The 19,529-nt window shown below is 38.2% G+C and overlaps 1 protein-coding gene across 7 annotated transcripts in view; it reads left to right on the plus strand.

The window, feature by feature from the left end:
* wdr90 (WD repeat domain 90) overlaps positions 1-19,529 on the plus strand; it is an 81,028-nt gene that overhangs the window by 50,875 nt on the left and 10,624 nt on the right. For 5 of the 7 annotated variants that reach the window (XM_059654169.1, XM_059654170.1, XM_059654171.1 and 2 more), the window contains 12 exons: positions 484-614; positions 2,099-2,260; positions 2,849-2,977; positions 3,653-3,780; positions 4,271-4,311; positions 5,800-5,925; positions 7,825-8,004; positions 8,678-8,775; positions 11,716-11,815; positions 12,858-12,979; positions 15,546-15,702; positions 18,275-18,465. In XM_059654169.1, coding sequence (XP_059510152.1) covers positions 484-614; positions 2,099-2,260; positions 2,849-2,977; positions 3,653-3,780; positions 4,271-4,311; positions 5,800-5,925; positions 7,825-8,004; positions 8,678-8,775; positions 11,716-11,815; positions 12,858-12,979; positions 15,546-15,702; positions 18,275-18,465 — 1,565 coding nt within the window. The remainder of the gene's footprint in view (positions 1-483; positions 615-2,098; positions 2,261-2,848; positions 2,978-3,652; positions 3,781-4,270; positions 4,312-5,799; positions 5,926-7,824; positions 8,005-8,677; positions 8,776-11,715; positions 11,816-12,857; positions 12,980-15,545; positions 15,703-18,274; positions 18,466-19,529) is intronic. The other 2 variants (XM_059654173.1, XM_059654172.1) reach the window with 2 other exon arrangements.

Consider the following 19,529-nt stretch of genomic DNA (forward strand, 5'->3'; position numbering starts at 1 on the left):
AGTTCCTTAGTGCATCCCCAGTTACTGTACTAATAGCAGTGAAGTCTCTGAGCTCTGGAATTCCTTCCCTAAATGTCTGCACCTCTCTATCTTTCTCTTAAGGTGTCCTTTAAAAGCTATTATTTGGCCAAGCTTTTCATCGTCTGCCTTAATATCTTGTGCTTTGCTGTTGAATTTGAAGTGCATAGAGGAAATAGGATGGTAAGATCAAATGTCATGATGAAGGCTCTATGTTTTCTGTCTATTATAGGTTGATTTGCTGAAAAATCAGGAGTTGAATACTCCCTGCCAGATTTTTAATTGTGTTCTGTTCAGATGATGCTTTGCTTCCAAAGGCTAAAAGGAAAATTCCTCTCATGTATTGACAGAGAGAAAGGGAGATGGTTTATTTCCCTCAATTGACAGTGAAAGCTGTCTTTGCCAAATGATGCTTCAATCTTTGTCTGAAACAATTCAGTTACTCTGTGTCCACTGTTTTTGCAGGTAATGTTGTGGCAAGAGGCAGTTATCATGGTCCAGATGCACTTACAGTGAGCAGTGACAGCCGTTACTTGGCTTTTGTGGGCCCTTCTGAATATATAGTCACTGTGATGGATGCTCACTCATTAGATGAGGTAATCTGCCATTGTTTGTCAGAGCAATTTTATCCTAGTCATAACACATTAAGTCTTTTGTAAATGAATGTCTTTTTTGGCACAAACTGTTGTATTTTAAATGGTTGTTTGTGATTCCAAATGGATAGTAAATTTGTCTACAACATTCCTAGCTTCTGCTGTTATTTTGGATCAAGATTGGCAAAACTTGTAAATTTCTATTTATATGTTGGGAAAGCATTTACTTTATTTTGATATTTTAAACAACCATAAGACATGTAACATTATGCAGCTTGTGAGGTGTCAAGGCTTTGAAAAGATGAGACATTTCCCTGCACAGTGTTGTTGTAAAATATTGGTGGCGCAGACAAGACCACAACTGTTCCAGTTGTCACGGGGAGGTGGTCCTTTTCCTTGAACCAGTCCTGTCCTTGTGATGGTGTTGCATTAGAAATTCCAAGTTATTAGCCCAAAAGGCATGCGCGAACAGATATATGTCCTAGCCACGCAAATGCATATTACACAAATCTACAAGAAAGACAATTCTCTATATATAAACACAGTATATATTATATTAATCTGTGAGAATGTTTGTTCTTGCTGCATAGCCAAGCTGCCCCAAGGACTCTGAATCCGATTTGTGTGCCTTCCATTGATGATATCCTAACTTGGATATTAGGGAGCCCTACTCAAATCGCCAAAAGTTTGAGTACTATCCCAGTCTTGGTTGTTCCCATATGAGCAGTGACTATAATCAATTTGGCCAGATCTCTCGGATGACTGTCCGAGAGGGTCCATACATTAATCAAATATCTGAAACTTGTCTGGCTTTGCTCAAGTTTATACAAGGCCAACCCTTGGGTCTTTCCTGACGAGTCATGGATATTTGGGCTGGGTGTGGCTTCCTCAGATCACAGGTGCGATTCTGCTTCCAAACCTCTGGGACCAGTCATGGTACCCTTCCACAATTATAACAGGACCCTCTCATCCCTAAGTAAGGCATCCTTGGTGCATTCCCCTTTTGTCTCCCCTTTAGCTTGTCTAGTGCCTCTTTGTTCCTTGTGAATTTTTTTCCCTCTGAATGGGCACAGGGTGTTTTTATGCATTAGACTGCTTTTTGTATTCTTGCCTCTCCATTATATTATGATCACTCAGGCCATACTGGTTTAACAACTTGCCTTTATTCTGTATGCAGAGACTATTAGCGTGCGTTTAAAATTTGATTCCATAAATATAATAGAGCTATCATGCAACAAAAGAGAAAAGTAGCTTCTGCTGTCGTGCTTTGTGCATTAAAAGAAACATGATAAAATCAGTTAACTTTGTGCATGATTCAGTTTTCATTAGTAACCTGAAATTTTTCCACTTTAAGATGTGCTGTTCTGTGCTGTAGCTTATTAAGTAATTTATGGATGGCACTTATTCCCAGGGTGTGACAACTACAATACAGCTTTATCCATATTAGCAGCAAGAGTCTATTTTCAGCTGTAGCCTTTCTCTTGCAGATAATGCTTATAGATGTCAGTATTCTGGACCTGGAGACGACAACGCTTGACACTGCTCTCAAAGTCTGCTATTCGTCTGCTGCAATTAACCAGCTGCTTGTGACCACCTCCTCTAATAAGATTCTGTGGCTGAATGCAAAGACAGGGAAATTAATTCGGGAGGTAGATGTCTGGTCGTGAGGGCGTTTCTTAGTAAAACATCGTTAGCTGGTACTTGCGCGAATTACATTTGTAACACTGCAAGAGTAAATGCTGCGATTTAACTTACGGCCAAGATCAGGCCAAGTATTTGAAAAGCACATCCCTATATTTAGAATTATCAAAGATTTGCTTACAATTCCCATTCAGCTACTGGAGTACTCTAGATTCAGTGCCTAATTTCAGTTAACTGATTTCATTCAGGTTGAGCTGTTGCAAATGCAATTTGTGTTCCAGTTTGGATTCACTTTGATTTAAAATGTTGTGTTTTAATTTGCAAAATTAGAAATAGGTTTGTTTGATCAAAATATGTGCAATTAGTTGATAATATATTCTTCCAAATTGATTTACTTCAGACAGATGGTCTTTGGTCAATATGAATAGTAATACTAGATTAATAATCTGGGATGGAAAAGACAGTTAGTTGAACTATTACAAATTATTATCTAAACCAGGTTCTGAGATGAGTATAGTAGACTTGCTTATTCTCTCCAGTCTTACAGATAAGTATTCTTTTTCCTTGGTAATAATTGGACTTTATTGTTGCGATAGGTTTGTAATATACACAAAACAGTCTCCACATCTTTAGCTGTGAGTGAAGACATTCAGTACCTCCTGACCGCAGGGGAGAAGGTTATTAAAGTCTGGGATTATCATATGAAGCAGGACATTAATTTTCAGGTATGCAATTCTCTTGTTAATGCTTTTGAACGGGTTAGAAATACATCGTACTAATGAACAAGCAAACTCTAAGTTTAGCTTAATTTCTTCTCATTCAAACTGATTTACATTGAGAGAGAAGAAAGCATTGATCTTGTGTTTTAAACTGAAATTTCTCCTCTTTTTCCTTATGAAATCTCATGCTATATGTTGTTCAAAACTAACAGTAGTTTAGAATAAAGCTTTTGAATATTTATCGTACTGTTTTATCATTTAAGAGTGTTGCTACAGTGATTTCATGCAACCACTGAGCTCAGACTGTCCCTGCATTTAATTACGTATCAATGATATATACTCCCATCTGATACTTTATCATTAAACCCAGCTTCTAAACAGAATACTCAAAATTATGTACATTTTATATTCATTAGAATACATCTAATGATCCTGTACAGACATCTGTGTATTTTTAGGCAGTTTTGTCTTTATTTTCTAGCTGGTTAGACTATTACCCTGTACAAATATATTTGATTCACTTTATCATTCTTGGCTTAATGAGCAGCATATGTTGTCCATGACCAAAGGAAGTCTGTCAGTTTAGTTTTAATTGAACAGCTCGTCTTGTTGATAGTTTTGTTTTATGATGCATTGTCAGAGTACTTTCTACCCTTGTTTGTATTTGTTTTGTTTTGCCAGGCGTTCATTGGTCACTGTGAAACAATTCAACAAGCAATGTTTACTCCAGACCAACTAAGTGTAATCAGTGTTGGAGATGCAATATTTGTCTGGGATTTTCTTGCAGGTGTACTAGATCAGGAGACCAGGTAAACATGAGGGTGCTGTTACTTACAAATGCTTGTACTTACAAACATGATATCATACAAGGGTTTAACTTTTAAAAACTTGGCATGCAAACATTTCCTGTACTTATAAACGACTGCTTTATATTGTCCTGAATTGTGTTCCTATTAATCAATTTGCGAGTGGGCTCCAGAACCGATCCCGTTTGCAACCTGGGCACTACCTCTACACAGAGAAATTCTTTGACCCTTGTTGGGAATGTGACAGCACTTTATAAAGGGCCTGTGGACCCATAAGTAGAATTTATTTTAATAAGATTTGAATGCTGTGTTGATGTACTTTTGTTCTTTGGAGTGACAAGAATTCATAGTGTTTTTATTCTGTGGAGCACTGTAAAAGTTTGAATCAACAAGGAATGCAGACAATCAGGGAGCTGTTTTAGAAGGAACTATAAATGTTTAGAGTGTATTGTTAATTGATGGTTAGGAATTATTTTTATTTTTTTGTTGCTAGCAGCCTTCCTTCAATTCAGCCGGTTGCTCTCCATGGAACTGGTGAGTTTTCACTCTTAAAGTGTTGATTTCAATTTGCATAATCATGAACCTTGTAGAATTTGTAGTCATAGGATCATTACTGCGCAAAAGGACACCAGACAAGTCCATGCTGGTTCTCTGTACAGTAATCAGTCCTATTTCCCCCTCCATCCCTCTAGTCCTCCTGAGTTTATTTCCTTGAATGCCCATCCAACTTCCATTTGAAATTATTCATTGCCCCTGCTTCCAACATCCTTAATAGGTGGTGTGTTCTAGAGCATTATCTCTTACTGCATTAAAAGTAACCCCTTACATCTCTTACCTAAATCTGTGTTCCTAATTCTTTGTACTATCAACTAATGAAAATGGAATTTATTTGTCTCCCTTAATCAAACTTATTATAATTTTATGCACCTCTATCAAATCTCTCCCCAATCTTCTTTGCTCCATGGAGCACAGCCCCACTTCAAACAATTGTTTTGTGATAGAATTGGTGGTCCTTTGGAAAAATATTGGTTAATTCAGAAGAGTTAGCATAGATCTATTAAGGGCATGCCATGTCCAACTAACTTGCTGTTTTTGACGAGGTAAAAGAGAGGGTTGATGCGGACAAAGCTGTTAATGTGGTGTGCACTGACTTCCATAAAGCCTTCAGTACACTGCGACACCAACAGTTGTGCAAAGGAATTATCAGACCATTTAATAAAAGTGACAGTAACAATGTAAATATTCAATTTGTTGAGGATAGGAAACTGAGTAATAGTTAGTGGGTCTTTTTGAGCTGGAAGAAGATTTATAGTGAGGAAAGTCAACAGACAGTACAAAATAAAGGGTACTAATCTAAAGAGTGTGCAGGAGCTCAGAGACCTGGATGTATATGTGATTTGGTCCTAAAAGGTAGTAGGATAGGTACAGTAAGCTGTTAGTAAAGCATACGGAATTCTACCTTCATTAATGGGCGTTGAATCCAAATTCGGAGTTAATGCCAAACTTTCATAGGCTCTGGTCAGACCTCAGCTGGAGTATTGTCTACAGTTCTGGGTGAAGAATGTGAATGTATTGCATAAAATGCAGAAGAGGTTTACAAGAATGATCCAGGGATCAGAAACTTCAATTATGATAAGTTGGAGAAGAAAGTGTTGCAGTGGTAATGCCAGTGGACTAATAATCCAGACCCCCAGGCTGGAATGATGTGTTCATACTCCGCCGTGGTAGAAATTGAAATTTGGATTCAATAATTTTTTTTAAAATCTGGAATTAAAAAGCTAGCCTAGTAGTGACTATGTAGCTACTGCTGACTGTTTTTAAAACCCATTTCGTTCACTAATGTCATTTTGGGAAGGAAATCATCATCCTTATCTGGTGTGTCCTGTATGTAACTCCAGACTGTCAACAATATTGGTGACACTCCAAGCACATGATTTGATTTTATTCATAACTAGCAGAATTTTTTATTTGATGATAGACATTAAACAATGAATATAATTCTATTTTTATTTTAAATTTTAGAAGCTCCCTCAGTTGCAGAGGGCAGTGAGAGATACCAAAACGGTGGGATGCCTCGTCAGTCAGTACCAGTCCCCAGCTCCTCCCCACCACTCAATGTCAGTGCGATTGAAAGTAATGAACAGGATGGTGAGTAATATAGGAGGCAATTTAGGGTTCTCATCCAATTGTACGCGCAAAAGAAAAATATACAACTGAACACATGCAATCATCATGGAGGTAGGTTGTCAGCAATCGTTCACAAGTGTCCACCTAGGAATTTCTGCCATTGGTCATGGGTTCTGCATGTCCTTGTGTGGTTGATGAGGTCGATCCTACAGCTCCATTTCTGATGTTTGGCAGGCGGATTCCAGAAGTGGAATTCGATCTTGGCCCTGAGATTGCTGGTATTCCTTTTACTAATTACTTTTCAATACTTCTTTTGATAGACACCTTGTGCAGGGCATCTCTTAATGTGGGAATGCAGCTGCACATCAGATCCACACTCCTTGATGGAAGGTAGATCCAGTTCCCGTGGTAAGGAAACCTTGGGTTTTCCTACTACTGCAGCCATTATGTCACACAAATATCATCTGTCTGAATCTCTGTCGAGATCATGTTTTAGGGTTGTGCTTTATCTGGTGTCTCCCCTCTGACCTTTACTGTCATGGGTTGCCCTGCCAGGACTTGAGAATTCCTGGTGGAATCGTTCATGGGATCAATGGAACATTCAAACCTCCCACCGCAGCAAGTTGGTATGCGTGACTGATACTTGCTGATTTAAAAAGTGTTGCTGCTCTATTAAAGTTGGGTCTTAAGTTTCACTCGACTATTTGTATGTCATTTAGTAAGATTACCTTAATGATGAGATTCTGGAGTGCATGCCATTTAGTAAGATTACCTTAATGATGAGATTCTGGAGGCAACTGGTGACAGTTGCGTTGTTGAGACTTGCTTTTCAAAAATTGGTGGTGAATTGGCTATTTAATTTTCTCATCCTCTGCTCTTATTAGGCAAATATTTCTGAATCAACTCACAAGTGTGAGCCATGTCACAACTTTTGATACTTTTAATCAGAACCAGTACTATACACATTACAAATTTTAAAGCTTTTCTTTAAAGAATGAACAGAAAATCTGTTAAGACAGCTGCAACATTCTGAGAGACTTTTGATAGTACCAGATCCAGACAGCCCCAAAACTCAAGCAAACACCTTGTCTAATATAGGCATTCACAACCATTCAGGAAACTAAACATAATTCATTAAGTTTTGTGCATTCAAAGACCACTTTTTGTTCTATGGGAATTTGTGCTTAATAAATCCTAATTAAGTCAACAAACCCTTGAATGCACACACATTCCTTTAATATTAACTAGGAAAAATAGGTTAAGTTGGAGGCCCAGAATGACCCTAGAATACTTATGATTAGGTTTGTAAGGAGGTTAGGAGTCAGGAGTGGCAACATCTGTGGAGAGAAAGCAGTGTTATGTTGAAGAATAACCAGACTTGAAACATTAACTTTGTTTTCCCACAGGTGATGCCAGACTTTGAGTTTCATCAGCAATTTCTATTTCTATCTCAGACCTCCAGCATCCATAGTACTTGGTTTTAACATAGCAGTCAGGAATACTATGAAGAAGCGACTGTTGATCAACAAACAAAAATTACAAGCTTTGAATCCAATGTCTTGCCCTTGCTCTGGTTAAACATAGCCAAACGCTGTAAAACACTGCGCTTAAAATTGCCAGACCCCTCAATGCCCTTGTCTTACCACTGCTTGACTGAAATGTTGGAACAGTTGAAGAGGAGGTTTCTCCATGTTGTATAAATATTTTCAACCCTGGTGTATGATGAATGTTTAAATTTTTTTTAATCTTGATTGGCTACAGTCTAAACATCAGACATCCTGATCTGTAACAAAATAGTTGCCTCGATATCACAGTCGCTGGTAATATCAGCTGATTTGATACATAATCTGCATAAATTTGACACCTTTGGTCAATTGATTTGGCTTATAGTAACAATTTCTGTGGGATTTTTCTTCCAAGTGTTTTTGTCTGATCCAGAGAGTAAAGATAACCACAATCAAAATGATGACTCGATCACCGTTGGAAGAATTGGAGACTCAATCTTGCAAGTCCATGAAAATATGCATTCTGGTGAGAATGTGTCACCTTTCGTGAAGCCTGTTTCTCTTCAGGAACACCAGAAAGAGCTGGATGAACCAGGTAGCTCAGCCCTAGGTGCTCTGAATGCCACTACTAATTCTAGCACTGCTAGAGAGTGTGGGTTTTAAATTTGAAATCGAGTATCCAGTGAAAACAGGTACTTTAAGTTACCAACTCCCAATTGGTGATAAGTGTCTGAAATGCATGGAGAGAGGTGAGAGCCCATATATGAGAGGTTTTTTCTGTTGTTCTTTCTTTATGCTTGTTTATATCTGTTTTGTATCTGTGCGTAACAGCTTTAATAGTGTTGATAACCTTGCTTAGACTTGTAAAGACGCATTCCACCTTGTTAATGTTAAATTTTTCTTAATTTATTATATAGCTTTTTCAGTCAAGGATCTAAAACACCTTGTTTTGCCCTTCATTATAGCAAAAATGGGTTTAAGTTTCTTTTTGCATGCTCTCTATGACACTACTGTAGAATGTGCTTGGGTTATGATGATTTTGAGGAATCCCATTTACCTGTGTTTAACATCGATAGCATGATTACTTCTCTTGTGGAACTCTGATTCATATTTAGGACATCCCCTGTATGTTTGTATCAGCAAATACATCTGTCAAGGCCATACTTTTAACCAAAACTCTGTCAGTTACGATTGATCTAAAAATGCATGAATGCATTGCAGACAATTTCTTGATTGCGATAGGGTTTTAACATGCTCCTCTTTCATAGCATCTTGGTTTGGAGATGGAGATTTCCCACACAACAATAAACGTCCAGATTCATACAAACATTTTGCTGCTCAATTCAAAGCCTCGTCCGTATCTCAGGTACAATTTAATGTCCTTAATTTCTGTATCTTTATATTTATATTGCACGACCATAAGAAGGCTCAGTCAATTTAATGAGCTGCTTATTTGTGGCTTTGATGTTTTCACTTTGAATCCAGTTCAATTGAAATACGCATAACCTGGAAATAAGTGTTGTCATCATCTAGAGCTATGCCCATCTTCCTGATACGACAGATTTGACACAACCTGAAAAAGTGGTTTGTATGTGAGAGAACAGTCTTGTGATAACAAGGTGTGGAGCTGGATGAACACAGCAGGCCAAGCAGCGTCTTAGGAGCAGGAAGGCTGATGTTTCGGGCCTAGACCTGTTTGTTACAGATGCTCAGGCAACTTCAGAAAGGTGTTTAATTTCCTCACCATTGTCTGATAGAAGCCATGTCAGTTTGAAACCATTTTTTCCTCTTCACCCTTGAAGGATTATCCCCCTGTATTCTATGGATTGCCATGTGATTTTTTTTATGCCTGAGACATCTTTTTAAAGAAGATGGGCACATTTGACTTGAAGTTCATTTGGTTGAAGTTCAGAAGTTACTTAAGGCTAAGTAAGGGATCTGCTGTTATTTTTATTATTCTCTCCCCACCAAACTAAGAAAGTTGATCTCATTTCAGGTTGGAACCAACTGCTTGGACAGCCTGCAGTCACTAGCAAAGCACTCCTTATGCTTTGCCTTCACTCCCTGAAAAATGACTGAGATCAGGGGCACCCCAGCCCATTACTGTTGTTTCTAATTTGTTATTCCCACTGTGCTATTAGACTGGTATTTTTAAATAACATTTTCAAAAGTTATGGAGATATTTCTGTGCTTTAGGTTTTCATTGGGGAAAGTTAATGATATGTCATGCTGCAGTAACTACCTTGTGATTCTCTGCTTAAAGTGTATGTGCCTGGACATCTTGTGAGAAAGGGAATCAAGCTTGGCTTTGGTTCATGGCAATGGTTTAATCATCTGATTCAGGATACAAGTTAAATTTTGACTATTGGGCTTGATAGGATGCTTATTGGCTATTAAATTGTACCCAATTTAATGCACAGATTTCAGAAGAGAACGAAGGACAAAAAGTTAAACAAAACAAAAAATATTAATTTATGACCATGATAAAAAGTATATCTACTCAAGTGTTTGAAGGAAAGCAAAACTTGCATTTGGGTAGCTGTTGATCATAATCAGAAATATCCATAAGATGGCTCTTGAGGTTCTCAAGGTTGCAGGTTATCCACAGGTTCGTAAATTACTTAGAAGTATCTTGCTAACAGTAATATGCTGTTAGCAGGGGGAATGTTTACCAGAACATCAGAATAACTTCTGACACTTCTTTAATGTCATGAGTTCTTTGACGTATCCCTGAAGACAATTTTTTGTCTCATTTTGGATGTGAATACCACTGCCACTAATACTGCACAGAATTGTTTATTTTCTAAGCATCCTTTTCATAAATATTATTACACACCTCTTGAGTAGCTTGGACTTGAACCCAGTTCTCCAAGCTCAGAGGTGGGGTCATTACTACTGCACCACAAGAACCTCTAATGCTTTGATTTGTTAATCCTGAACCACTTGCATCCACCATAGTGGATCAGCCGAGTGGAGGTCAGCACTGATTTTCAATTATGAGCCACTTGATATCAAGCATTGTGGTGAAGGTAATGAAAGGTTTCTCCGTCTTTGGGTAAGGAGTTTAGAGTAGGAAAATACCTGTTCAATAATTTCAGTATCAAATGGATGTCTTAAATTTTTGGACTTGACAGTGTTTGACAACAGATAGTATTAAAGGGAGCAGGAACAAATTGGTTAAATGACAAAAAATGGAGTTGTGGCAATGGTGTTATTTCAGACTGAAGACATTTCTATGCTGGCGTTTTTCAGAGTTCACTGCTGCTTCTAGTTCACATTGATGCCTTGAATTTGGTAGAAAGTACAATGTTGAAATTATTAGATGAAACCAAATTTGGGATGTAAGCAGTGAGATAATAATTTGGACTTTAAGAAGACATAGACAGAGATGTGCAATGGGTAAACATGTTGCAGACAACAATTGAAAAGTGTGATGCATTTAGATGGGAAGGGTCAAGGAGAGACAATGCGAGCTAAATGGATCATTTTTAAAAGGAGTGCAAGAACAGCGATTGTGTGTGTTTGTGCCCACATTTCTGAAAGTGACAGGTAGGGTTACCCAAACAATCCATAGAGCTCTTAAGATCTTGAGCTTTATAAAATTGACTTGTAGATTACAAAAGCCAAAAAACTATGCTAAAGCAGTGTAAAATACTAATTTGGCTTTCTTTGAAAAGGTAATGAAAACTTTGGAGAAGGAACAGAAGGAATTTGAGAATGAATCAGGCATGAGGGACTCAAGCTACATGGATAAGTTAAATAAACTTGAGTTATTCTCAACAGAGTAGCAAAGGCTATGAGGAAATTTAGTAGTGGTGTTCAAAACCTGGAAATGTTTTAACAGAATTCTAAAGGAAAACTGTTTTCAATGGTTATAGCGATGCTAATAAGATAGCTCTGAGAAGTTTGGCAAAGGTCACTTTTTTCTTTGCATCTTTAAGATTTCAATGCAGTACCTGCTAGGGAAGTAGTTACAGATTCAAAAGTAACTTTTTCAAAAGGAAATTGAGTAAACACTTGGAGTACAAAGAGTAGAAGGGTACGCTTTATAACGCAGTTGAAAGAATACAGATAACAAGGTGCAGAGCTGGATGAACACAGCAGGCCGAGCAGAAAGTCTGACGTTTCGGGCGTAGACCCTTCTTCAGAAATCAGAAAATGAAAGAATACATGCGGGTTTCATGTTCTGAATTCTGTACTGCTTTATGCGCTGATTTTATCTGCACACCTTCCAATGACTCCGTGTTCACTTTGCTCTTTATGCATATTATAGTATTCTTAACTCTCACTGTAACTTTGCTGTCAGGCTGCAGTCCTTCCTGTTGGGAAAGAGGATCTGAAGCTGAAAGTAGTAATTGGATACAATGGAAACGGAAGAGGAAATATGGTCTGGAATCCTGATACGGGTAATTGTTAGGATATGACCCTAAATGGGAAGCTATGATACAATAGCAAAGAGAACATTGATTAGAATCCAATTGTGGGTAACCAGTATGGGAAATATGTATGATTTAGTAAAGAAGCACACGTTATGCAGCAAGTATTTTGTCATATTTATGGCTGCTGGTACCTGTCTTAAGATGCTAAATAAATTAACACCATAGTTTGAACCTTAGTGACTTTCCTATTCTGTTCACCTTGTTCATCAACAGTGGTGGACAGTAAGCACATACTTTCTGTAACTGAGTTATAATATGAATGATTTTTCACTTTTTCACAGTGTTTGCTTAGCATGGCATCATGCTAAACGTAATAAAAGTTCCTTTGACTTAGTGTAGATGTTTAACTCTGAGAAATACAATGCCAAATGTATACAAGTCTGTCTTTACACGCTTTTTCAAAAATACTGCAAATAAGCTTGATTTGATGTTATTTTGATGAATTAGCATTCAATTTAAACCCATTTATAGTTCTGATAAGATCATTTCTATTGAGCTGTTCAGACTAGGATTGAGGTTTAATCTATTCTGTACTATAGCTGATTTCAGGGTTTGACAACAAGAGTATCATTGGACACAGTAAGAAACCAAGGCTCTAGTACTTGTCCATTTTCCAATGATGTCAGTTGGAAAGAATGCCTACAAATATTGATTTAAGGTTGTGATATATGTCATATAAGGTACTGGTGCTTGTACTTATCCCTCAATAAATTAGTGAAAAAGGTTAGTTTGTAATTCAAAATTAAGGGCTTAATAGTCTTGTTTAAAATTATTCTTGCATCGCTTATTCGATTCACAATTTAAAGTCAGTTTCATGTGATCAGTTTGTATACCAAACCTTAAAAAAAGCCTCTGAAGCATTGCTTTTCTACGGCAAGTTGTAACTTACATCTGATTAATCAATTTGTTGGATTCAGTTTATTTGTGACCTTGCAGTTCTGATCAAAAGTTTGGACAAAGTGTTTGTGCCATTATTTTGGTTAATCCTTCCTTCTGTCTCTTATCCCAGCACTATTTGCATATTCTTGTGGCTGCTTGGTGGTAATGGAGGACTTGCATTCTGGTTCTCAGAAGCACTTAACTGGTCACACGGAAGAGATCTCTACACTTGCAGTTAGCCATGACGCGCAGGTACACTTGGTCTAGAATTAGTATAAATTTAATCTTGTCACTCACTGGGATACCCGTTTATACCTCAGTAAGTAGTGATAGTAGGAACTGCCAACGCTGGAGCCTGAGATAACAAGGTGTGGAGCTGGAGGAACACAGCAGGCCAGGCAGCATCAGAGGAGCAGGGAAGCTGACGTTTTGGGTCAGGACCCTTCCCGAAACATCAGCTTCCCTGCTCCTCTGCTGCTTGGCCTGCTGTGTTCCTCCAGCTCCACACCTTGTTACCTCATTAAATAGTGCTGTATTTAGTCACTAATCCACTAATTATGGAAATGCCTTCAACATAGGTTTGCAGGTTAATGCTTCCTAATTATCATTAAGTGACTTTTTTTTCTCTGAATCTATAATCCTTTTCATCTATAAATCCATTTCACGTTTATAAGTCTCTTTTCATGCTAAGTTTGTCAGAGAAGGAAGGAAGAAGAGGTAGTGTTACTTTTTGTTGAAATTAATTTAATGATCCCTTATTGTCGTCAATAAGTATAAAATGTCATTTAATAAACTTTGATTTGAAGAAAATTATAAAAGCTTGGGGAAAAGGTGCAGGAGTAGGTTATTTTGCCCTTTGAGCCTGCTACACAATTCAGTATGCTCATGGCTGATTACCCTACCCTACCCTTTTCTTACTTTCAACCCACAACCTTTGATCCCCTTATCCCTAAGAACAGTATCTGTCTCCTTGAAAACGTTGTGTTTTGCTCTCAAGCTTTCTGTAGCAGAGACTTCCACAGGCTTATTACTCTGTAGTTGCAGAAATGTCTCCTCATCTCAGTCCTCAAAGGTCAACCCTGTTACTATTCTATAATTGTTGTCATAACCAATCCAGTGCTTCTTGATGTATCAGTGCTGCTATTCCAGGAATCAGTCTAGTAATCCTTTGATGCCCTCACTCCATAGCCAATGCATTCTTCCTCAGTTTAGGAGACCACAACTGTGCACAATACTCCAAGCATGGCCTCCCCAACACCCTGTACAATTCTAGGATCACAACTCTGTTCTTGTGCTCAAATCCTCTTACTATGAAAGCCAATATAACATTTGTCCTCTTCACTGCCTGCTACACCTGCTGCTTCCTTTCACTGAGTGATGTAGAAGGGGACACAGCTCCTTCCCTCACAGTTTAGATAATAATCTGACTTCCTGTTTCTGTAACCAAAGTGCATAACCTCACATTAACCCACATAATACTTGAGAACATAAGAAATAGGAGCAGGAGTTAGGTCATCTGGCCCGTTGAGCCTGTTCCTCCATCCAGTAAGATCATGGCTGATCTTTTCATGGACTCAGCTCCACTTACGCCCCGCTCACCATAACCGTGAATTCCTTTACTGTTCAAAAATCTATCTATCATTGCCTTAAAAACATTCAACAAGGTAGCATCAACTACTTCACTGGACAGAGAATTCCACAGATTCACAACCCTTTGGGTGAAGAATCTCCTCCTCAACTCAGTCCTAAATCTGCTCCCCTTTATTTTGAGGCTATGCCCGCTAGTTCTAGTTTCACCGAACAGTGGAAACCACCTCCCTACTTCTATTTTAACTATTCCCTTCATAACTTTATATGTTCCTAGAAGATCTCCCCCTTTATTCTTCTAAATTCCAGTAGGCATAGTCCCAGACTACTCAATCTCTCCTCATAAGTTAAACCTGTCAATTCCAGAATCAACTTAGTGAACCTCCTCTGTATCCACTCCAGTGCCAGCACATCCTTTCTCAAGTAAGGAGACCAAAGGACAGTACAGGTGTGGGCTCACCAGTATCCCGTACAGCTGCAGGATAACCTCCCTGTTTTTAAACTCCATCCCTGTAGCAACGAAGGACAGTATTCCATTTGCCTTCTTAATTGTCGTCTTAATTTTTATCTGCCGAAATACACTTGCCATTTGTTGTCGATGATCAACCCTAATAGGGGCTGGTGCACCTATAAAAGTAATCAAATGACATGGATTGAAGGCTTGTGACCCTTTGAAAATTTACATTTACAGGCTCAAGTTGCAGATGTTAAGCATGCCCTAAACCATGCTCTTTATTGTATTCTTGGTATTGTTACACAAATACAAAATACTTAGAGTCTGCAGGGGTATTTAAAATATAGAACAACGAAACACATCTTAGAGCTCTGAGTTGTATCTTCCATGAGGCTGTCTGAGAAACAAAATCGTGTGATGTTGCACTATTAGAATTAACTCATTACCAACCCAAAATAATACATTACACTGCAGTTTTCTTCATCTCTTCAAATTCCAGGGCAAAACTAAAACATATTTCATGACCTGCATAGTGGAAGAGCAACAGGCTAAGATAATGTGATCTGTCTTTTTCATTTGCTGCTCACAAACACACAGGGAGATAATTTTTTGTAGAAATGTTCATTTTTTTTTGCACTTCTTCAGCTTGTAGTTGAACAAAATGTTTGTTGGAGTAGAGCCCTTGTGAAATTAGAGTCTCTGAGGATTCCTTTATTTAGTGACCTCATTCCTTAAAAATTTAATTATTTTAGTTTTGCTGTTTGTTCCATCTTGAAGGAACTTGCCTCAGCTTCTGGAAATCAGAATAAGACTGGCTGTTCTATCTTCATTTGGAATGTGGCAGGTGGCTGCCCTAAGACGGTTCTGTGTCAGCACACAACAGAGGTACAAGCCATGGCTTACTCCAGAGATGACCGGCTCTTCATGTCTGCTGGTAGGTTCAGATCACTACTTTGTACTTGGGACAGGGTTGTTACATGTATAGTTGTATTTAGTAGGAATGGGCAGTAAATGTTGACATGTCCAGTGAATTCTGTGTACCATGAGTGAATTTTTTAAAAAGTTGAAAGCGACAACAGTGATGACATCACACCTTTGCAGATTTTGGCTCATTTTATGAATTATCATCTTCCACCTTAGCAAGCGTTTGAATGTTTCAAAAGAAAAGAATGGGCAAGATTTAAACCTACTGAATTTGAGTGCTCAACGAAGTATATATTAGAAGTGGTCTTTTTAAAGATGCATCTCATTAATGATCAAATAGTGTGTGCCACAAAAGTTATAGGACAGAGATTCTACATTGACTATAACCGCTGCATCTTTGGAAAAAATAAATTGAACTTGGCAATGAAGTTACTGACCAGATCAAGGCAAATTATTTTTGGACTTTTACTGTTCTCGGACAGTCACCTTTTATTTTTCAACCTCTGTGAAAAATGAGTTGATTTGAAACCTTAAAAGCATTGAACTAATTTATGTTTATGATTACTGTTTCCTTTTCTGTTCCCTTCTTTTAATCTTAACTCATTTAGTCAGCAGTCAGCTTAATGGATCTATGGAAAAGATAGCCCTCCTCCCATGATCCAGTTTCAGAAATATTACATATAAATAATAACACTGTTTAGAAACAGCAATTTGTCACAATGGACATAGCTGATTTTTATAGGGGGTTCATTGGTTCAGTTAACTGCATGGTAAAAGTTTCCGTCAAAATAATGCCAAGAACATGATCCCAGTTCATGTTGTTTCAGACAAAGGGCTTACCTTCCAGCAGATACCACCACCACCTGACACACAAATAGTTAAAAGAAAAGACATGGTCCTTTTCTCCGATTCAAAGTATAATCGCAAAGGGAAAACAGAAATTGCTGGAGAACCTGATCAACTCTGCATTCTTCACAGATGTCAGATCTGCTGAGTTTCTCCAGCACTTCCTGGTTTTGTTTCAGATATCCAGCATCCATAGTTTTTTTTTGTAGTAAAATGACCAAGGACCTGCTTTTGGGAAGAGAGCTTGAGTGGATAACTATTATAACTTTTCCTGACTTCCATCCTTTCCTATCTCTGCTCTGATCATGCTCCTGACTTTAGGAATTTTCATCATCATTTTCTGTCAAAAAAAAATATCTGTTATGATAAGTAATGCTTATGAACAACATACCCTCTCTGGATAAGTTTATTTCCCAAAAGAAAAGCATTGATATTCAAAAGCAAAGGCTGATTAAGCTTTTGGGATCAGGCTTGCCTAATTTCCTTGAGAGCGGTCCTTCTTGGGAATGAGTAAAATGCATGTTGTTTCCACTGCTAACAGAATGTCCCAAAACAAAATTTTACAGATGCTGGAAATCTTAAATAAAAACAGAAAAAGCTGGAAAACACTGAGTCAGGCAGAAACAGTGAAGAACGAAACACTCAATAGAAAATTTTGAAAATCTGCACAGCCGTGAAGGGATTAGGGATGTCAGAGGAAGCCAAGAAGCAGGGGTTGTTCCACATGCTGTGAAGTTTGAGTCACCCAAAAGCCAGGATATTTGAGTGTCATGACTTCCAGTCAAACGTGGGACATGGAAGAAGAGGCGGCAGGCTGAATTTTTTTATCCCTGATCTTGGTGTGGGGGATTGAGGTGTGTTGGGGACAGGGATTCAAGATTTTGACTGGGTGGGTGGGGAAGTGGATGATTGAATGTCTGAAAGATTGAGGGGCAGAGATGTGCAAAATGCTGAAGTGTTGGATGCCTTTGGAGGTGATTTAAGGACTAGGGTTGGGTTACGTTGTGATGAGGGTTTTGTTGGGGAAGCTGTGCTGGATGTGACAGACAACTGGGAAAACCCTCAGCATAGGGTCCTGCGCTATTGTAGCTGCTAGATTTGGTGGGGCTCAGGAAATGCAGGCAGCCTGGTGTACATTTGAAATGGTGGTTAAACTTATGAGACAGCACCTTGTTATAGTTAAATTACCATCTGCTTTGCATCCTACTGCTGAGAAACAGAAGTTGGATGGTTTGCAACTGTTTTATAAGACTTCAAAGTTAAAATCCACCCCATCACTATTTCAGGTGATTAAAATTTATCAGGTGAATTCACAAATAAAGTGGCTTAAAATTAAAACAAAATGATATCAAATGAGGTGAGACATCAGATTTGTTAAAAAAAAACATTTCAAGCATGAATAAACATTGAAGCATTATTTGCAGTCCCAAGCTTTGATTCGCATGGTACCGTCTGCAGTTTTCCACTTGATACCATTCTGAGTAGCCTTGGTAAAGGCAGAGCTACAAACAATTGATTACATAATGGATCTGTAACAATATTGCACTTTTTACTGTACGTTTTATAATTTGAAACATTCGAATTTGTCCCACAGTCAGCCCAGAAGGTTGTAACCTGTCTTAATTTGTTTTGTATATAGAGATGGTACTGTGTTCTTAAAAATTTAAATTAGGTGTACGTGTTGCATCATGTGATTCCCAAAGGTTTCTAGTGGTGATTGATCTAATCCTTTCCAGGAGATTACAGGGATCTAACAATTGCTCTATGGGATACCAGGAAGTATGAGTTGTTGTCAACAACAAGACTATCAAATCCTCTCCATGATTTAGCATTTGATCCGACTGCAGTTAATGAATTTGCCTGTGTTGGAGTAGGAGGAGTGCATTTCTGGCTGGTGGAACAGACTGGTAATGAGGCCCAACTCAAGGTTAGTTTTAGCAATATAATGTATTTCTTGATTTTTTTTTTAGAAATGATGTTTACGATTGGGTTTGTCCTTTGTGTATTTTATACATTCTTTTTAGAAGTTACTGCATTCTGTAAGGATATAGTTGACTAGAATGACGTTTAATTTCAAGCTTTGATGCAGTTTTATAATCATGTTTTATGTAGAAGTGGTGACATGTGGTGACTAACTTGCCAAACAATGGCTTCACCTGTCTCATTGTTTATCCCCCAAGATATTGCATCTGTAGGTGATCTCTGGTCTTATCTGTTCTGGGAATCTACCATTTTCGTCCTTTTTCTGCTAAAGGCACTGCCTTTGGGTATAGTTTAAGGCTACCATCTCTCCTGTCATTATGCCATTCTTCATTTGTTAAGGTAAACAAATTTGTTAAGGTAAAACAGCAAGCATCAGAATGTAGCAATCGCCTAGCCCTTGCCTGCCCAAAGGCAACTCCAGGTTCAGTGCCACAACCGCTATCAAGGGTAAAGCAAGGATGCAGATTCATCCCAACAAAAGGTATCAAACCCCATGCTGTTGGCACTAATCTGACCCAGTCCCACTGTCCTGCAACTGAGGCACCCAGCCCTTGACTGGGAATACCCCAAGCTCAGTTATTTCCACATAGAGTGAAGATTGAACCCAGTCAGCTTGGATCATGCATCCAGTAGATGTTACCATTACTCGGGTTGCTTAACTTTTTGCATTTAAATGTTTTGCTTTCATAAATTATAGATAAAACCATGCATTAGGCAAGACAGCATTGTAATATGTATTCTAATTATATTTCTAATGGCGCAATGGTTGTACCTATGCAATATAAGGACTACAGTTAAAGAGAGCAGCTTTCCATCACCACCTTGAGGAAATTCATGGGTGGGCAATAAATACTGGTCCAGCCAATGATATCCCAAAACCTTTAAAGAATAAAACTAAAAATATTGGATTGTCATGTTTTCTTCATAGCAACTTTAATTCTTCCTGCCCGCTTTGCTTTTAGGATGTTTCCTGTCTCAACTTTTTAAAATTCGCCAATTCTCCAAAAT

This window comes from Stegostoma tigrinum, chromosome 23 (assembly GCF_030684315.1).
Source record: "Stegostoma tigrinum isolate sSteTig4 chromosome 23, sSteTig4.hap1, whole genome shotgun sequence".
In the NCBI taxonomy this organism is placed as follows: Eukaryota; Metazoa; Chordata; class Chondrichthyes; order Orectolobiformes; family Stegostomatidae; genus Stegostoma; species Stegostoma tigrinum.